Source organism: Lygodium microphyllum, chromosome 14 (genome assembly GCF_053477565.2).
Source record: "Lygodium microphyllum isolate KBCC chromosome 14, Lygodium_microphyllum_v1.1.10, whole genome shotgun sequence".
In the NCBI taxonomy this organism is placed as follows: domain Eukaryota; kingdom Viridiplantae; phylum Streptophyta; class Polypodiopsida; order Schizaeales; family Lygodiaceae; genus Lygodium; species Lygodium microphyllum.
Window position 1 is genome coordinate 128904838 of NC_141148.1, and position 18095 is coordinate 128922932.

The 18095-nt window shown below is 41.7% G+C and overlaps 1 protein-coding gene across 1 annotated transcript; it reads right to left on the minus strand.

Annotated features, from left to right (window-relative positions):
• Positions 1 to 9149: 9149 nt before the first annotated feature.
• On the minus strand, positions 9150 to 11311 carry LOC148026099 (galactolipid galactosyltransferase SFR2, chloroplastic-like). Its single transcript, XM_087693351.1, has 2 exons — positions 9672 to 11311; positions 9150 to 9540 (listed from the first exon to the last, which is right to left on the minus strand). The coding sequence occupies exons 1-2, from the start codon at positions 11094 to 11096 to the stop codon at positions 9256 to 9258; spliced, it is 1710 nt and encodes a 569-aa protein (XP_087549477.1). The 5' UTR covers positions 11097 to 11311; the 3' UTR covers positions 9150 to 9255.
• Positions 11312 to 18095: the final 6784 nt, after the last annotated feature.

Here is an 18095-nt window from a genome sequence, read left to right on the forward strand (position 1 = left end):
ATGTTCTCACAAACAAAAATTGAAGCTTTTTTATGCCAAAATAATGTCTTCACTTGCTTTTCAATCCCATCCAAGCGACAAATAAACCTCAAAAAACCAACAGAACTACCATGCCCTCCAACATGCTTAAGTGCACGACAAACTCCCTTTTTCCTTGTGACCTACTTTATTTTACGTACATTTATTTGCACATTAAGAGTACACTGCATAGTATCTTCTATAGACATATTCTTGTTTGCTACAAAAGCCTCCATACTAGACAAAAAGCACGCGTTAACCTTGAGGGATATATAAAATACTCTCAAAATTTAGAAATAGCGAAAACCTACTGATAGCTAACCAACTAACTTCCATATCTAATACCAACAAAGTTCAACTAACCCTCTCTCTCTCTCTACACCTAACCAACCAACCAATGCACTAACTAACCAATGTAACCAACACAATCAACCTACTCTCTCTCTCTAATCAACTAATAGATAACCAACCAATAGCTCTTACTAACTAAAAATCATACATTAACACAAAGAAGAATGAGAGAAGAGAGTATGTGTATGTACCTGAGAGAAAGAGAGAGGGATGGTAAGAGAGAGAAGAAAAATGTGTGTGAGAGAGAGAGAGAGAAGAGAGAACCTACTAATAGCTAACCGACCAACTAATATCATCTCTCTATAACTACCTAACCACCTAACATACTAACTAAATAACTAAATATTAATAGACAATAATAAAGTAAATAACCAACCTACTAACTAACCAACTAAGAAAGAGAGACATAGAGAGAGAAAGAGAGAGAGAGAGAGCAGGGGATGAAGAAGAAGAAGAAGAAGAAGAAGAAAAAGAGACACAAGTGAGAGGAGAGGAAGAAGGAGGTGAGACATAAACAGAAAAAGGAAGAAGAGAGAAAGAGAGAGAGCAAAAGAAGAAGATAGAGAGACAGAGAGAGAAGGAAAAGGGGGGAGAGAGAGAGGTGAGAGAAGAAGAAAAAGAAAAAGAATGAGAGCAAAGTGAGTGAGAGAGAGAGAGAGAAGAAAAAGAATCAAAGAGAGAGATAACTAGGAGATATATATATATATATATATATATATATATATATATATATAAAACAAGATAGAGAGAGAGAAGAAAAGAGAATCTACTAATAGCTAACTAACTAACTCCCATATCTAGTACTAGCATAGTTCAACTAATCATCTCTCTCTATACACCTAATCAAGCAACTAACACACTTACTAACCAACACAACCAACCTACTCTCTCTCTCTCTCTCTCTCTCTCTCTCTCTCTCTCTCTAACCAACTGATAGATAACCAACCAATAGCTAACTTAATATTAAAAAGTCATACATTAACATGAAGAAGAATGACAAAAGAGAGTGTGTGTATATGTGTGAGAGAAAGAGAGGGGGATGGTGAGAGAGAGAGAAGAAGAATGAGAGAGAGAGAGAGAGAGAGAGAGAGAGAGAAGAATAAGAAAGAACCTACCAATAGCTAACCAACTAACTAATATCATATAGATCTCTCTCCGTAACTACCTAACCAAGCAACATACTAACTAAATAACTATATATTAATAACCAAACTAACCAATTGACCCTAAACTAACCAACCTACTAACTAACTAACCAACTAAGAGAGAGAGAGAGAGAGAGAGAGAGAGAGAGAGAGAGAGAGAGAGCAAGGGGATAAAGAAGGAGACAAAGAAGAAGAATAAGGAGAGAGAGAGGTAAGAGAACAAAAAAAAGGAGATGAGAGAGAGAAGAAGAAAAAGAAGAAGAGAGAAAGAGAAAGAGAAGAAGAAGACAAAGAGATAGAGAGAGAAGAACGAGGAGAGAGAGAGAGAGAGGAGAACATGGGGGGGAGAGAGAAAGATAACGAGGGAAGAGAGAGAGAGAGAGAAGAAAAGAGAACCTACTAGTAGCTAACCAACTAGAAGACAAAGAGATAGAGAGAGAAGAACGAGGAGAGAGAGAGAGAGAGGAGAACATGGGGGGGAGAGAGAAAGATAACGAGGGAAGAGAGAGAGAGAGAGAAGAAAAGAGAACCTACTAGTAGCTAACCAACTAACTCCCATATCTAATATCAGCATAGTTCAACTAACCCTCTCTCTCTCTACACCTAACGAACCAACCAATGCACTTACTAACCAACTCAACCAACCTACTCTCTCTCTCTCTCTCTCTCTCTCTCTCTCTCTCTCTCTCTCTCTCTCTCTAACTAACCAACTAATAGATAACCAACCAATAGCTAGCTTACTAACTAAAAATCATACATTAACATAAAGAAGAATGAGAGAAGAAAGTGTATGTATGAGCGTGCAACCTACTTAACCACTAACTAAAGCAATCAATATACCAAAATAACAAAATTAAACCAACCGTAAATAAAATCAAACAAAAAATTGAAAAAACATAAAAAACTTACTAAACCAATTAAAAACTTAGATTAATAACTTAATAAACTTAACTAATGAACTAAACTTAACTAACTAACGAAATAATCTAATCTAACTAACTAAACTAACTAACCATAAATAAAATTAAATTGAAAAATATAATAACATAAAAAACTAACCCCTAAACTATATCTACAAATAAAAAATCAAAATAACATAAGAAAATAACTAACTAACTTACTAAAACAATAAACTTAAACCAACCATAAATAAAATCAAACAAAAATTTGAAATAACGGAAAAAACTTACTAATCTAATTAAAAACTTAGATTAGTAACCAAATAAAATAATTGAACTATCTAACTAAACTTAACTAACTAACTAACTAACTAATCTAATCTAACTAACTAACTAATCTAATCTAACTATCTAAACTAACAAACCATAAATAAAATTCAATGAAAAACTAAAATAACATTAAAAACTAATCCTAAACTATATCTACAAATAAAAAATAAAAATAACATAAGAAAACAACAAACTAAAACAATAAAATTAAACCAATCGCAAATAAAATCAAACAAAAAAATAAAATAACATAAAAAAGTACTAGTCTAATTAAAAACTTAAATTAATGACTAAATAAACGTAACTAACTAATGAACTAACCATAAATAAAATTAAACTGAAAAATAAAATAACATAAAAAACTAACCCTAAACTAAATCTAGAAATAAAAAATCAAAATAACATAAGAAAACAACTAACTTACAAAAAATTGAAATAACATAAAAAAACTTACTGATCTAATTAAAAACTTAGATTAGTAACTAAATAAACTAATTGAACTATCTAACTAAACTTAACTAACTAACTAAACTAACAAACCATAAATAAAATTAAATGAAAAAACTAAAATAACATTAAAAACTAATCCTAAACTATATCTACAAATAAAAATTCAAAATAACATAAGAAAACAACTAACTAACTTACTAAAACAATAAAATTAAACCAACCGTAAGTAAAATCAAACAAAAAAATGAAATAACATTAAAAAGTTACTAATCTAATTAAAAAATAAAATAACATTAAAAAATAACCTTAAACTATATCTACAAATAAAAAATCAAAATAACATTAAAAAACAACTAACGAACTTACTAAAAAAATAAAATTAAACCAATCGTAAATAAAATAAAAAATTTGAAATAACATTAAAAAACCTGCTAATCTAATTAAAAACTTATATTAGTACCTAAATAAAATAATTAAACTATCTAAAGTTAACTAATTAACCTAATCTAACTAACCATAAATAAAATTAAACAAAAAATCAAAATAACATTAGAAAACAACTTACTAACTTACTAATCGAATCAAATAACCATGAACAATAATAGTAAGGAAATAATTAAAACCTATTAACTTACTAATCATAGATCTAACTATCTCTCTAAACTAATCTAAGGTAAGTAACTAAAACAATCAATAAACCAAAACAATAAAATTAAGTCAATCGTAAATAAAAAATTAAAACAACATAAAGAACTTACAAATCTAATTAAAAACTTAGATTAATAACTAATTAAAATATCTAACTAAACTAAACTAACTAACGAACCATAAATAAAATTAAACAAAAAACTAAAATAGCATTAAAAACTAATTCTAAACTATATCTACAAATACAAAATCAAAATGACATAAGAAAACAACTAACTAACTTACTAATCCAATCAAATAACCGCAAACAATTAAAGTAAAAAAATAATTAAAACCTACTAACTTTTTAATCATCGATCTAACTATCTCACTAAGTTACAATCCATTAAGTACACTAAAAAATCGGAAGGGGCAAAATCCACATACCTTCTCAAACATTCCCCCCCTTCAAAGCACATTAACAAATCAGAAGGGGTGAAATCCACAAACATTGTTCGAGTAAACACAAATAGCTTTGAGACCCGCAAGAAGACACCAACAATTGTTTAGGTACATTAACAAATTAAAAGTGGCAAAATCCACAAACATTGATTTGGTGGACATAAGTAGCTATTGTTTGCTTCCAAGTTTCATGGCCATATCACATGAAGCAGCTATCACTTCCAAGTCGGCACATTAGAACTCAATCAACCATATTCATTGCAGAAATACCCTTCAGAGAAACCAAAGAAGGCGAGCAGTCTCGGGCACCGAGGGACAGCAGGCCGGCGTGGTATTGCACAGAGAGAGAGAGAGAGAGAGAGAGAGAGAGAGAGAGAGACTCGCTCTCTTTAAGGTTTCTTTCTCTTTAAATAAGGTGCTGATTATATACTCCTTGTTTTTTGACCCTTGGACTATGGCGACTGCTCCATACAATGATTATGGTTGGGAGTTGATCCTACCTAAGCTACTACTCACTCCCTCCCCCAAATCTATGCTACCTTTGCCTCCACCCGACCCTCAAGCTTTACATAGGCTCTTCTTACGCCTGGGTCTAGGCCTAGCCCTGGCTTTGTAAGATGGTCTATGTCTTAAGCTCTCTCTGTGTCGTCGTACGACCAACATGGCATGTGCAAGAGATCCGTGTTTGATTGTTGTTCGACAGCATTGTAATTTGGTGCAGAATCGCTGGCGGCAACCCTCCTGGAGCGAGCGAGAGAATCGCTGATGGCGGCCCCCCTGTCGTCCCCCCACCCCACCCCCTCCCCCCCGATTGAGAGAGAGAGAGAGAGCCACAACGAGGGAGGTGGGAGAGAGTGCGCCATTGAGCTTCTAGCGGCGCCCCCCTCTCTCACCCTCCCTCGGCTCATCCCGTGCTACCCCTGCTACAGGTGTGGCCAATGATCAGAGAGAGAGAGAGAGCGCCACAACGAGGGAGGTGGGAGAGAGTGCGCCATTGAGCTTCTAGCGGCGCCGCCCTCTCTCACCCTCCCTCGGCTCATCCCGTGCTACCCCTGCTACAGGTGTGGCCAATGATCACAGAGAGAGAGAGAGAGAGAGAGAGAGAGAGAGAGAGAGAGAGAGAGTCGTTGTTCCCCCCCGCGCGATTCCCCCGAACCCGGATGTCCGAGAGAGAGAGAGAGAGAGAGAGAGAGTCGTTGTCCCCTCCCCCTTCGATTCTCCCGAACAACCTGCACTGGCCCAGATGTGGCAGGTGACGAAGGCGAAGGCCTTCTCACGGTCCCGCTGTCCCACAAAGAGAGAGATAGACTGTTCACGTGCAGAGTGCCACAGAGACAAAAGAGAGAGAAAGAGACTCACAGTTCCTGTCTCTGCGGTGCTCGTCCTCCTCACTGCCACTACTACTGCTCCCGGACCCCTGCCAATATTGCTATTGCTGAGAGAGAGAGAGAGATATATATATATATATAGAGAGAGAGGAGAAGCTCATGATTACCTTGGTTTTCACCACCGATCACTTTGCTCATGATTGCTTTCATTTTCACCACCCATCACTCCGAGCAATTCAAATTTGCCTTAGTTTGAGAGTTACAAGTTGGGGAGCTCTCTGGTGCTTCGACCTGCAGCTTAAATAATAAGATAGTATAGATACAGCTATCAAGAATACACAAATGATACCGAGGACATCCCATCTCAACAAAAGCATGATTTCTTTGTATAGTTGGGCCAAAATAAAGTAACAAAACCACTTTGAAAGGACACATGAAGATTTACTAAGCTTTCAAAAAATAGAAAAAGAAAGGCTTTTTTAGTTTGATGCAATTATAGAATCCGGAGTTATCTAGATCCCAAAGAACATACACAAGAACAAGATGGAGCAATCATATAAGTTCATGTGATGTAAGCACCATAGCTTGATTTCTATGGAAGTTTCATTAATAACCTAACATTGAGTCTTTAAAAAAAAATTGGTATATTTTACTTGATGTATTTGTCACTTTGAAATGAACAAGATTAACATATCACTTGATTTTTGGTAATAGGACAATCACCCAAGCACGTATGTGAAAAGATTTTATACAGTTTATGTACTTTTTGTTTAGTTATTAAGACAAAACATTCATCTAATGTACTACAATGATATGTACTATCATATGACTATCATACTAGAGGAAAAATGAACTCGGGTTAGGGGGAATGCAAGTAGTCCTAAAACCATTAGAGCGTATAAAGTCAAAAGTTCCTTCCCTCTTAAAAGGTTGATCCCATGAGGGGCTCCCCTTCTTTTTGCCTTGGTTATTGACTCATTGTTACATAAGATTGATATCAAATTGTAGAAATGTATCATCAAAGGCTTGCCATTACCTTATGGTTCCTCTATAGCTTTAGAGTTCTTAGTTGATGACAATACTTCAATAGTAGCTACAAAAAAGACATTTGTTGATGCACTACCGGAAACCTTCATGGAGGTTGCCTAGCTATCAACCTTAGTCAACAGTAAGACAAAGACTGAACTCGTCCCTCTCACTCTGGATTATTCCAAAGAATGGATATTGAACTACAACTTCAAGCTCATCAGACCCAAGGAGATGATCATGTTGGGGCTAAAGACACCTGTGCCTAACCACCCATGTATTCATTACACTCATAATACTTGTACACGTGTATGCTATAGCTGCTAGGCACCCATCACTGTCACTTCATTCTTTATTCTTTTAGTGACATTTGAATAAGGAAAGGCCAAACACACATTGTGACTCTTGGGTTCCCACATCCTGTCTCTTCTCTCTCTCTCTCTATATATATATATATATCCCTCAAAATTTTTCCTCTCTCTATAATATTTTTCCCTAAGTTCTCTGCTCTCTCTCTCTCTCTTAATTTTATATCTCTCCTTTCTCTAAAACTTTTTTCCCTCACTCAATTTTCTTTTCTCTCTATCTCTCCATAATATTCCTGTCTCTCTCTCATGTCTTTTTTTCTTTCTCTCTCTTCTCACCTCTCCTTTATTTCTCTCTTTCTCTCTCTTTTCTTTTTTCTCCCTCTCCCTTCCCTCCTATTTCTCTCTCCTCTTTTCCCTCCCCCTCTTTTTTCCTTGCCTTTCTCTCCCCTTTTCCCCTCTCCCCCTCTTTTTTCTTTTTTTCTTTTTCTCTATCCTACGTTTTTCTCCTCTCTTTGTTCTCTCTCTCTCTCTCTCTCTCTCTCTCTCTCTCTCTCTGTTCTATATAATTTTTCTCTTCTCTCTATAAATCTATTTTCCTCTCTCTCTCTCTCTCTATATATTTTTTTTTCTTTTTTCTTTTTTCCTTTCTTGCAAATTTCTCTCTCTTAGGCTGTTGTATAAAATTCTTATTTTTCTCTAAGTTTCTTCTCTCTAGAGACTCCCGTTATACATTTTTTTGTCTAAAAATTCATTTTTTCTCTCTACATATATTTTTTTCTTTTTTTGTAATCTCTCTCTCTCTCTCTCTCTCTCTCTCTCTCTCTCTCTCTCTCTCTCTCTCTCTCTCTCTCTCTCTACATAGAATTCTGTTTTTGCTTTAAGCTTGTTTTCTCTCTTTGCCATTGCCCTACTCACAAGCTGCTCACTAGGGGGGAGAGAGAGAGAGAGAGAGAGAGAGAGAGAGAGAGAGAGTGTGTGTGTGTGTGTGTGTGTGTGTGTGTGTGTGACAGAGATCACCCGCACCATCAATGTGTTAATCCAAACCCACCCCTGCTGACATTGATATAGACCCTGAGAGAGAGAGAGAGAGAGAGAGGGCAGCTCAACTTTGGTTGCATGAGTCAAGGGAGAGGCAAGGACAACACCACCAAGTGCACACACTCCACTCCGCACGCTCATCCATACAAATTGCATGCATGCTCCTCCATGCAAATTATGCACACTCCCCTCCACCATGCATGTTCCACCACATGCTACAGCTCGCCCACTCTATTGCAACTCTGTGTGCACAAAGAGAGAGAGAGAGAGAGAGAGAGAGAGAGAGAACGAGTGTGTGTGTGTGTGTGTGGTGAGAGAGAGGGAAAGAGGGGGGAAAACATTAAGGAGCCTATCAGTGTCAAAGAGGGAAAGTTATGCTTTTCATTTGAGACAGTTAATTCAAAGTCAATTTTGAAAAGGCCCAAGGATTGGATATGTATTAAGGCTAGGGAAGTCTTGTGGAGGATCGAAGATCATCAAACTAACAACAAAAACAAAATATTAGTGTAGATGATGATTCATTGCAAGCATATGTGTTCTCTTATTTTATATGCACTCTTTATTCAAGAGAGATGTGCCATTTTGTATGATATTATGTATTTATAGCCTTAAGTGCTAAGGACGAATATGTGCATTAAATAAAAAAGGAACTACATATAATTCCAAAGCTAAAGCTTACTTTTTCAAAAGAGTGACTCACAAAATTGAAATGATGAAAACGTTGATTCAAAGCAATCATTTGTGTTCTTTTATTTTTATGTACAAAATCTTTTCCATCATTCATATTACAATGAGTAAATCATCAGAGGATGTATCATTCTATAAAGTGCCATGTGTTTATAGCCTTAAGGATTAAGGGCAAATGTGCACATTGAACGAAAAGAAACTTAATCCTATTTTTAAAGCTAAGACTTTTCTTTCAATGACTCACAAAGCTAAAAGACAAAATAGTCCAACAACGCATAAGGAAGTAAGTGACTTTGCAAGAAACTTATATCTTTCTTGTCATTTTTTCGAATTGGTGGTGTTGCAATTAAGTTACAATGTGCATCTTATGTTCAAGAATGTTCTTAAAGTCAAACAAATTCACTTTTTAAACGTGTTGCTCATACAAACGGAATGTTCTTCAAGTTTGAGGATTCAACTTGACCAAAGTAGTAAAAGAGCTAAGTAAGTAACCATGCATTGTCATACTTTTGAATATAAGGAAGACTTGCAATGAACTCTTCTTGATTTTATGGGGAGGGGAGGGGAAGTATATACTTAGAAAGAGCTAGAGCTCGGGGTTAAGGCTACCTTGGGGCTCATAAAGGAAGGTGGCCTCACCAGCACACCATCCAAATATATGGCATATGAGGTCTGTGAGGTCTGACAAGAGCATGAAAGGGACCTTAAGGGAATGAAGAGCAAGTGTGACCAAGGAATCAAGTGTATAGTGACCAAACCTCCAATCTCTGTTTGCAAGGGGTCTTGGAACGGCGACATCTAGACCTTGGGCGCCCATTCTTCCGAACTTGTCAGTAGCCCTACAAAATGGATGGGTTTCACCTTGCCTCACCTGTGGTGGTCATGAAGAGTCAAGGCTAACTTAATAAAAAGTAGTGAACTTGCAAAACTCCCTTAAAAAACCTTAGGCTGACTTTTTAATTATTGATGAAAATGGAGTTTTATTCCGCTGAGACTACTGACCTCCCTTTGGAGGGCCTCCCACGCGTCCTCTCTTTGCTTGGCAGAGACGATTCCCTTGGAGGCGATGTCCTTGAACAAGAGGTAGGAGGGGCGAGGGTGACGTGTGAGGTTGTTGTGGGCGCGATCGACGTGCATGAGCCCGAATTTGGGGCAGTAGCCATCGGCCCATTCCCAGTTATCGGCCAGTGTCCAATGGATGTACCCCAGGACGGGCGCGCCCTGCTGAAGTGCCGCGTGGAGGGCCAAGAGATGCTCGATGAGGTAGGGGCGCCGGAGGACATCTCGGCCGTCGGATATGCCGTTCTCCGTGATGACGTAGGCGAGCCCGGGCCGTCGATGGCGGTAGCGCGCATGGAAGGCCAGCAGGACGTCGTAGAAGCCGTCCGGGTAGACGCCCCGCCCGGCCTCGCTGTACTCCTCGTCGTCCGCGAGGTGGAGCCCGGCCCACGACACTACCTCCTGTCCGTAGTAGTTCAGCCCGCAGAAGTCCAGATGGTCCACTATCTTATCCATCCACGCGTAGTGCGTGTATTGGGCGGAGACCAGCGCCAGGGGGGCGTCCAGCAGGCCGAACGGCCGGATGCGCCCCACGTGGTGCGCCACCCCGACGGGGATCGACGCCCCCCCGCGAAGCGCTGCGTAGGCCAGCTTGTGCGCCTCCGTCATGGCCCGCATTGCCACCCCGAAGTCCCCCCACGGGCTGGCGCAAAGGGGCAGCTGCCAGAAGCGCAGCTCCACACCAGGCGGCCAGGCGCCCGAGCAGTAGGTCAGCAGGCAGAAGATGTGCGGCTCGTTGAAAGTGACCCAGAAATCCACCAGGTCGCCGAACTGGCCACCAGCGTAGGCCGCGAACTCCCCAAAGTAGGCCGCCGTCCGCGGATCCAACCAACCGCCGTAGCCGGCCGCCCACTTGGGCAGCGAGTGGTGGAAGAGCGTGAGCATGACCCGCATGCCCCGCTCGCGGGCGGCCGCCAGGATGCGGCGGTACCCCGCAACCGCCGCAGCGTCCGCCGCTGCAGGCGTGCCGTCGACGGGCTCCGACGGGACGAGGCGGCCCCAGTCGACGCCGAGGCGGAAGACGGCAGCACCGGCGGCGCGCGCCAGCGCAAGCTCCGTCTCCGGTTCCGACCAGAAGCGCAGCCGCTCCGCCGCCCGCGGGACCCCCTTCCACGCGCGGACCTTCCCGCTCTGCGCGAATTCCACCCACGCATCATCCAGCTCGTCCTCCACGTGCGCCGGGGCTGTGGCCAGGCCGAAGAAGAAGCTGCTGGAAGTCTTATAGAAGTCTGCCAGTATCTCCGCCTGTGGCACCTCTGGCCTCCTGATCGTCACATCCTGCCATAGCCATATGCACAGCGACAGCGCCACATACAGCGCTAATCCGACCAGCAAGCTCACCCCTATCCTCCGGCAACAGGATCTCATGCTTTCTTGCAATTGCGGATACAGTACCAATCGAAGCTGCAATAAGATATGCTCTTTCTGGCTATCATTAGCTTGAAGACCATGCAATTGCACCTGGGTCCTAGAAAGTATCCAGAAGTTGCCAGTTCTGATCGTAGCTATTCAAATGCGCCGCTCAGTTTTGGGCAGAAGTTAGAGCTATTTGTCAACATTATATCGTACTCCATAGAGTATTACTCAACCTAATTTGTCAACATTATATCGCACTGCATAGAGAATTACTCAACCTAGAGTGAAATTTTGGAACCTTACGATTAAGACGTGTACGGTGTGAGGCTTGTTTTCAATTTAGGGATGACCAATTCTTGGTTAGGTTGGTGTCACACCTAGCTCCTTGCTTGACTTTGAACGGAAAGGTCGTCATCATCATATGTTTAATAAGAAAGGAGCCACCTAGCAAGTTGTGGCATGATCCTTCACCTGAAAGCTACATAGCAAAAGCCATCAAAGAGTGTCACAAGAGGACAAAGATTCACAAATGAGTGATTATAGGTATGCAAGCGATCGAGTTTCCTTTTAGACAACTACTTCATTTGTGTGTTACAATGGGCATGACAATTTTAAAACCCAAGGTTGGGAGCATCATTTTCATGTTAAACATAAGCTTATATTGACTTCCTCAAGGCTCACACAATACCTCTTAAAACTCAAGGTTGGGAGCATTATTTTCATGTTAAACATGAGCTTATATTGACTTCCTCAAGGCTCACACAATACCTCTTACAACTCATGTGTCATCTTGCTCATATGGAATTGAACCCTGTAGCCTATGCTCTTTCTTGCTCATTAATTGGTCCCGTGCTCATTAATTGGTTCAAACTTCTCAATAAAGAGAATTTTGAACTTATCCCATGTCGTAGCAATGGACAAAGCTTTATCCACTAGCTAAACTATTGCTACAAAGTGCAAACTAGCTCTCATAACCTACAAAGTGTACCCTATCCAACATGATTGTGACGAAGACTCATGAATCTACCTCGTCAAGCAATACATCTAAAATATTCGGTTCTTGCATCAAAGCTTTGAGATTATTATATAATTGTTAACCCTCGGAACGACACAATGTGCAAAGAAGGCTTAAGAAGGAGCATAAGAAGACACTACGATGGAAAAAGAAAACCAAGAAGTGTGGGAAAATGTTAAAAAATAAAAATAGGGTACACAAGAGATAAAGTGCATTTTAGCCTTTTGTAAAAGAGTGCTAGGCTCCCTCTTGTGCAAGTTGTAAATGAAAAGGAGCATGTAAAGGAGCTATAAGAATAAGAGAGAGTCGAAAAAGAGTGGAAAAGAGGACCAAGGCGGTCGGACGGCCAGTCATGGAAATGGGTTGGGTGCCCAAGGGGAGAAAGGCATATGTAAAAGCCAAAAAGTGAATAGATAAGCTTATTCTAGGTGTGTGTTGCACTTAGTGTAGGTAGGGAGTGGTATGGTGTTTTTCATTAGTAGGATGCATTAAGGTTGAGGAAATAAGGAAAAAGAAAGAAAATATAAGTTTCTATAACAACCAAGAAGCAAGGAATGAAAGAAAAGAGATTTTGAGTACCTTAGAAGAAAAATAGAGAGTAAGGGGAAAAAGAGAGAGTTTTAAAACAAGAGAAAGGGGGGGAAGAGCTCATTTTAGCATGTGAGAGATTGAGAGAGAGAGCAGCAGGTCAAGAGAGCAACAACAGCAGAAATCCATATCACTCTCGGTAAATCCAAGTATGCTCAGAAACATCCTTATTGATTGAAGAATAAGGATGGGATCATGCTAGGTACACATATGATTGAGTGAATCATTCGTCATCAATTTTTTCACTCGGTGTATTTTTTTGCTGCTTGGACGACGGCGCCCCCGGCCTCAAACAATCGAGTCCTTATAACCGCCCACTTGGATGGTCCCTCTCTTGAATGTTTCCTCTTGGATGGTCCATTCGGGCAGCCTCACTCAAACACCTAAGTCCAATCGGACTGCCGAATTGTCCACTCAAACATACCCTCTCGGACTCAAACAGGCACCCTTTTTCGAGTCGGACCCAACCACTTAGATATGCCAAATTCACCACTCAGACAATCGAGTCTGGGACTCAAATGGACAAAGATCTACAACTCAGACGTCCAAATTGGCAGACAACCTGAACTAGAATACATTTTTAGGGACCATCCAGACCCCCCAAACATAGCGAAGACTATGAGCTAATTACCAGGTGACCTTAGCTAGATCCCAAACCTGCAAGTATGACCATAGAGCTAACCAACACCAAAATTTACCCTGATAAGCCCAAGAATTGACCAAATTAGCCGGTCACTTGAAATTTGCTTCCTAATAGAGACATTATTTGACTGCCTGGGTAGACCACTTATTAGGACCCCATAGAGGATCAAAATTAATACCATGTGTGATCGCAATATCCGCATAAAAGAGCTAGAACCGTATAGAACTGACTAGCAAGGTGTGTGTGTGAATGATTTCATTGAAGGCTGCACATTGCCTTGTAGGCACTTGGGTGCATGAGAAAAGTTGAAAGCCTAATTATGCACAACTCACCTTGCATTACACCATCCAAGTGTGTGGATAAGCGTAAATTTGCGAAGTGATTTACTTAACAAGGAACACACTAAATGGGAATTAAGCTAAGAAATGAACCCACCAGTAGGACTTACGAAAACCTTGGGACCACAAAAACAAACCAAGAAACCCAACACTAAGAAGTGAACAACCTCAAACCACTTGATAACTAAGTGAAGAAAGGAACGAACCACAATTAGAGATGTGTCCTTAGCCAACCTAATCACCGTCATTGACGACTTAGTGGTTTAAGAGATTGCCAAAATGGCAGGTGCTAGCACAAACTCAGACAACCAAGACCTTGACCTAGGAGATTTTTTGATTGACATACAGCAACTCATATCATGATATGACCATCAAACGAAATTAGCATACCATGGGACATCCATAGATGAAATCATAGTAGCTGATCTCGAGGAGGAGAGGAGGCTAGGAAGAGTTGCCTTGCAATGCATAGCTAGCTACAACTAGGAGCAATGTGCTTAGAGAGGCTAATCCAAGAGATAAAGCTCAACAAGGCCCAATGAGTCCTAGCCATTGCAATAAGCAAAAATAGAGTAGGAAGAAATGCCGATAGGGAGAGAGCATTAGAAGCGGATCTTACATTGAGTGAGCTTCTCATGAAGCGAATGTTAGATAACACTACCACAGAGCAAAGTGAAGCAGCCCTTGCAACTGCTAGCTGGACTGGGAATCACCTCAAACTCTAGAAGCCAAACTAAGATACCTATAGTTGCAAAGCAAATTAAGCAGTATCAAGTAGGCAATGATCCTTACAACTTCGTTGAGCAATTTGAGCATGTATGTGAGGCGAACAACCTCATGGACCTTGCTCAACATGCATAATCTTTTGGACTCTTCCTAGGAGACAAGGGATGAGCTTGGTTTACTAGCCTAGACAACATTGAGAGCAACAACTTCAATATCCTAAAGGATATTTTCATTAAGAATTTTTTGAAGCCGGATACTCAAACAACCTCATTGTCAGGTTGATGAATCTTAGCCAAAAAGACAAGGAGGAAATTCAAGACTATGTCACTCACGTGAGAAGTCTTTACAAAAGGATTCTAGGATAGAGTAACCCAATGAGAGAGAATTCTCCACCATATTTATCAACAGATGTTCACCCCAAGTCGAGATGGCGGAGAATGACAGAAAATGAAGGAAAAAGTGGAAAAAGAATGGAAGAAGAGCAAATACATGCAAGCGACCTCTAAAAGCTAAGCCGAGACCAAAGGCACAATTTTAAATGAAAGGCACCTCAAAAAACTTGGAAACTCTTGTAAAAGAGCACCAGGCTCCCTCCTGTGCCAATTGTAAAATATTAGACGGGCATAGGCTAGAGGCATAAGGATAGAAGAGGGAAATGGAAAAAGGACCTTACCACAATGGCCGGTCATGTAAAAAAAGGGGATGGATGCCCATGGGATTTTAGGGCTTGTATATAAAGTTCAAAAAGTGAATGGAAACTCATTCTTTGGTGTGTGGCTAACAAGAGCTCTCTTCTTCTTCCCTTCTTCTCTTCTTCTTGCTTGTGTGTGTGTTCTTGAGAGAGGGAGTGTGAGAGTGTGTGGGAGTGAGGGATCAAGAGGGTGAAGCTCTTCCCCATCTCCTCTTCTCTTCTTCTCTTCTCTTCTCTTCTCTTCTCTTTTTTTACACGCGCGGCTATGGAAGATGGAGCTTGGAGATGGAAGAGGCTTGAGGATGCTTGAGCTAGCATCAAGAATCGTGGAGCTACCGAGGTGTGCAAGGGAGGAGGCTACTCACATCAGCATCAAGGTAAGCTCACTACACTCGTAGGATCGGCGGCACGTCAGCTAGGTGAGAGATAGCCATTAGAGCTCGCTTGAAACGCTTGAAGCAATAAGCGGTCCGTGGGTCTTGGCGGTTGAGCGTGAGCTCCCACTACATTTTGGTTCCGTTGCGGGACCAACGGATTCAAACTTGAGCACTTGCGCGCCTCATATCGAGCATCGAAGTAGGGGATTCATCCCCAAAACGGAGCTTGAGATAGGTAGGAAGTTTGGGCGTTTTTTATCTTCAAAACAAGTAAGTATTTTGGGATATTTTGGTTGTTTGATGATTGGAAAACATGGAGAATCTATTTCAATTTTTTGCCTTCGATTTTTGTTGCATTTAGCGTAGGTTAGAATTAGGAAAACGAACCGGAGAAGGGTAGGGTTCACTGTTTCAAAATAGGGCAAAACATGGCAAAAATCGTGCAAAAATGGGTAAAACGCTCGCTAGTGACGCCTAAGATTGGCAAGTGAGTGATTGGGCGTATCAACACCACACTTGGGAAGGGGTATAAGAGCCAGGAGGCCAAGGGAGAGCTCATTTGTGCCATTTCAATGAGAGAGAGAGAGAGAGAGAGAGAGAGGTAGAGAGCTCCAGCCCGCATCGATTCGATCGCATCACCGACGCGCTTACCTGCCCGTTTAGGTATATGAATCCCTCACTCTACTCCCCTAGATAGGATCTGGAAGTGCATGGCCATTGTGCTTGCTTACATCTTGTGAATCGATCAAATTTGTGTTCGCGCTATTTACGCGCGCCGCACTCGGCCCATCCAAGTGGCCTTTTCTGGGCTGAGTCCCAGAATCGGCCCTTGGTTTCTGTCATTCGGCCCACTCGGCCCAAACCCTAGTCGGCCCCATCCGAGGCAAACCATTCAAGTTCACCCATTCGGCCCGTCAAAGTCAAAATTTCGGCCACATGGCACATCCTGTCTCGGCCCATCCGAACGACCCGTCCGAGACTCAAATTTGGCCCTCGGCCACTTTCCACATTTGGCCCTCGGCCCAAGTGCCTCGGCTTGTCCAAATCACCTTGTCCGAATTTGCCATTCGGCCATCCGAATCAAAACCATCCGAGTCAAACCTTGAAACTCGGCCCTCGACCCTGTGCCTCGGCCCATCCGAGTGACCTACTCGGACCGTGTTCGAACCAGTTGGTCCGAGAGCAACTTTTTATCAAAATTTTCAGAAATTTGACTTGACCCAGCTAATACGCAGCAGCACAAACTGTCAAAACCCTTCGGGTGCTCAGAACTTGATTCTGGCACACGTAATAGGAAAAAATCGTAGCACGCAGCCGCTTAGTAGGTAGAAGTTGGCAGTTGCAAGACCCAAGGACTTAAACTCGAACTGCTGAGCTGTAGAACCTAACTAACAGGAAACGAACAAGGCGACATACAAGAAAAACCCTTAACCCTGACAAAACGGCCAGAAAATTGATCTACAAGCCTATCAGGCCCGAAACAATCGAGAGTGCGTAAGACGCTTAGGAATTGCTTGTTGCACTCACATTGAATTTCCGCACTTGAAGTACACTTAAGAAAGCTGAAAGCCTGATTGAGCACAAGTGCACGAGAAACGACACACGCACTGAGTGATCATAAATTGAGGTTTGTATTCAATAACTAAAGAAACTCACTCAGATAAACCACTCAAGTAACCCACCAATAGGAGAGGACCCAAGACATAGACAAACCATCAAAGTGCAGATTAGAACCAAGCAAGGGACACCAACAACGTGGATTTAACAAGTCTACTGAACCTGATCGACAGCTTCGTGGAGCAAGACAACTCGACAATGGCAGAGGAAAGCTCAGACCGCTGGTCTAATGAGGAACTCGATTTGAACATCTTCCCAGATGCTATTTAGCAGGCTGGTAAGCAGTTACGACACACACACCCAGTATGAGCACCGCGGTAGGACAGCAGACGCTATCATCGCAGATCTAGGAGAGAAGAGAAAGCTAGCCCGCAAAGCATTGCAAAGCATAGTTGAATACAATAGGGATCAGTAGGCTAGGAGCCAAAGGCAAAGTATGGAGTTGCGCGAGGTGCAGCGAGTGTTGAACTTAGTAGGTAGGAACCGAACAGATCACGAGAGAGCCCTAGAGGGGGACTTGACGTTGAGCGAGCTTCTCATGAGGCGACTGCTAAGATAACACAGCTACAAAACAAAGTGCCGCGGCACTAGCGACATCACTGTTCTTAGGACTAGGGACGAACCAAGGCTCAAAGAGCCAGTCTAAAATACCGATCGTTGCCAAGCAACTTGACAAGTACCAACCCCATGACAACCCATATAGCTTTGTTGAGTAGTTTGAGCAAGTCTGCGAAGCCAACGGCCTCAACGACCTAGCTCAACGCTTGCAAGCATTCGGGCTTTGCTTAGGCGGCAAGGGTAGGACATGGTATACAAGCCTAGATGCTGTAGAGCGAGCTGACTTCAATGGCCTCAAGGATCTCTTCATTAAGAGATTCGCCGAGCCCGGATACTCCGATAACCTACTGGTACGCTTGATAAATGTCAAGCAGAAAGAGAAGGAGGACATTCGCGACTATGTGACCCATGTGAGGAGTCTCTTCAAGAGAATCCCTTTGGGTGAGCGACCGACTAAA